Source organism: Austrofundulus limnaeus, unplaced genomic scaffold, assembly GCF_001266775.1.
Source record: "Austrofundulus limnaeus strain Quisiro unplaced genomic scaffold, Austrofundulus_limnaeus-1.0 Scaffold92, whole genome shotgun sequence".
Taxonomy (NCBI): Eukaryota; Metazoa; Chordata; class Actinopteri; order Cyprinodontiformes; family Rivulidae; genus Austrofundulus; species Austrofundulus limnaeus.
In genome coordinates, this window is record NW_013952494.1 from 740,299 (window position 1) to 743,484 (window position 3,186).

Below are 3,186 nucleotides of genomic sequence, written 5' to 3' on the forward strand. Positions count from 1 at the left end.
GGGTTAGAGAGGAGAAGACGGAGTCATTTTGTTAGTCTGTTTGTGTTTCTGGTCTGTGAAGCCATGTCGACCCCTCCTGAGGCTGTTGTGTGTTCATGCGTCCCAGACATGAAGCATAATTACCTTGTCATCTTTGTCAAAATCCTCATCCTCGTCTTCCAGCAGGTCTTCCACCGCTTGCTGATAGATGCAGAAAAAAAAAGAAGGAATAAAGACATTAAAACACGAGATAGATGTTAGCTAAACATTATAAGAAGAGCCAAAGAGGCACATTAACGCTGATTGGTTCTGCTTCTGTTTGGCTAAAGTTCGTTAATGAGCGTGGAGAGCGCGCAAACATCCCAACTATCTGATTACTTTTTATGTCACAGGCTTCAGACTGGTTCTGAAGCGGAATTTAATTTTAGAAACATTCTGTTGTTCGAACATGTTGACACTTTTAGATGTGTAAGCAAACGCCCCGGCGCTGAATTTCAGCAGGCTAGGGATTAAAATCTTTTCATCTCCTCAAATCACAGAGGAAAAAAATCTTTAAATCTCAGAGGGAATATCTTCTCTGCTCGGTCTCTTCTGACCTCCTTAACCTTTGCACCCGTTTGTCTACACATTCACCTATCCTTTTTTTTTTCTTTCTTTTTTTGGTTCGATTTTGCTATTTCTCTTTACATCCTCCACCAGAATGACACTCTGTGTGAGAGAAAAAGAAGAGAGCTTTAAGCTCAGAGTGAAAGTCTCAAAGAACGACAACTACTTGCTTCAGTGAAGCACAACCGATGAAACTGGAGCTGGTGTTACTCCGAAGCCCCAAGACACCCTGAGACAAACAGTACAGCATGAAGAAAAATTGCTTGCCTTGAAACACAATCATGCACACGCATTCAAAACAACAAGCGACGCAACATGGAAGTTCTAGTTTTTTCCTTTACAGAAATGGAAATTTGACACAAAAAAATGTTTACCTGACGATAATGCACACCCTAATATTCAAGTTTAAAAGGGTTGAAATCATCCAAATAATTCAACCTATGAACTAAAAAACAGCTTTCATTGGGGTTAAAAGCCAAAGTCCATTGATACCTTACTTCATACGTCAAATTCAAGGCCCGCAGGCCAAATGCAAGTGACTACTGTCAGGATTGCCTTTTTTTACATACTTTATTAATTATGAAAACAAAAAAATACTTTAATTTTATGATTCAGTGCAAGAAAAATAAACACGTAGGGTGAATGATAATATTACTTGTAACCCCCAAAGCTGATGGCTTTGAGTAACTGTGGTCCCCTGAACAATTTATTTGAATAGCCCTGTATTAATGTCTTAAAATAAGCTAGCATTGACCATAAACTACATTTCCCATAATGCATGTCGTTTATGTATGGGAATTCACCTTTGGAAAGTGAGAGAATTCAGAATGCAAGACTTACCACAACTCAACAGTGAGTAAAACTCTCTTACTTTTATTTTTAATACTTTTAATATTATTTATTTCACATTTAGTAAGTCGTACACATAGTACCTTTCAGTGGTTATAAGAGCTGTGTTAAAACACTGTTTTTATGCAGGAATTACCACATAGAGCTCAGTTATCATTTGTTAGCCATGCTCAGCCTTTGCAATGAGGTGAGAAACATGACGTTTAGTCAAAGTGAAAAATGAAACATTGAAGTTAATTGCAACTGGCCCTTTGAGGGCCACCATAACGCTCATGTGGCCCTTGGTGAAAACGAATTTGACAACCCTGCTCTACTTGAATGTTTTTGAGTCTGAGTTATGTTCACCCTTCTGTCACTCAAACATCCTAGCTACAAGGTCATAATCTCACTCCCAATTTACATAAACAAACAGCCAAATTATAAGTCCTCCAGCGGTTAACCTCACAATTTATCAGCCCTCAGTCTAGTATTGTGTTACATAGTCCCACTCCCCCACCCCCCCAATAAAGCTTTATCAGGTCCTGACTTCCTTACAACCCCTACCACTTCCAGAAGAGCACAAACTAGTTTGGAGACGTCCAAAAATCATTACTTAACGAGACAATGGCCTTTGTCCTTTTTGTTTTTTTTTCCATTGGAATAGGGGGGTGTGGGGGGTATGAGGCGCCTGACATAAGCCTCTTATGTAAATGCAGCTTCCCACACAAACAAAGAGGAGTTCAGAACAGCAGAGTTGAGAGGGTAGAATCAATAGTGTGTGTGTTTGTGAGTGTGTTCTATCAATAGCTCAGAATCACTTGGGTAAAGTGTTGTGCGTGTATGCACACAGCGCCACGTTTTAACTGGCTGAATAGCAAGTGGTTATTCCCGCTTCGCTACGACTCCATCACCGTCTAGACAAAAAATAAAAATGCTTGACTGTTCACAATCGACGATCCATATGAATACCAGAAAGGGAATTTTTGCGCTGAGCTAAGATTTTTTTATGTGATACTGTAAAAAAAGGGGGCTTCTTGGTATTTCAAAACAACTTTTAACAGTTTAAAAAGACATCACGGCTCCTCTGAAATCCATTCATACATGCCAGCATACAAACATAATGGAATCCTCCACACAGAGGCTTTACCAGGGGCACGCCTGGCACATGCTCCAAACTTTAAACAAAAGGAGGGAGCGTGAGCGAGCTGGAAAAGCATGACCTACAGAGACAGAGAGAGTGATAGAGTCGTTTGTCTCCCCTCTGTTCTCTGCTCTGCTCTGCTCAGCTCACTCCCTTCTTTTGCCTCTGGTTATGCAGAGACGTCATGTTTCCAGCAATGAGACAGTGTAAAATTAATAAATAAAACGACACGGAACATGTCATCTGCCCTGAAGATTGCCACGGCTAAACGCGCGCCGAAGCTACTGTTTGAGTAAGGGAGGATATAAATCACCTTTGCACAGGCTACGCATTCCAACCATCTTTCTTTCATTCTCTGTACCCCTCTACAGCCTTTTCCTCCTTCTAAGACCTGTACAGTGTATGATACAATTTGTCTGCTTATACCAACGTTATTGTGTTGCTTAAATAACTATCATTACAAGACGGCAGCATCTTTGCGGGTCGCATCTGTGGTCCCCCACAGTCACTTTGAAACATTCCATTGGAGAGATCCATGCATGCTCACAAGCGCACACAAACAGGTGTTTACGTCCTGGGTTTTCTATTCGGGCACTGACTGAACGGTATGTGCAAATGTGTATGTATAGGTA

General features: G+C 40.8%; 1 protein-coding gene across 1 annotated transcript in view; it reads right to left on the reverse strand.

Annotated features, from left to right (window-relative positions):
* Positions 1-3,186, reverse strand: part of mctp1a (multiple C2 domains, transmembrane 1a) — a gene marked incomplete in the record, with an annotated part of 144,171 nt that overhangs the window by 28,109 nt on the left and 112,876 nt on the right. The window contains 1 exon segment of the mRNA XM_014012525.1: positions 124-180. Coding sequence (XP_013867979.1) covers positions 124-180 — 57 coding nt within the window.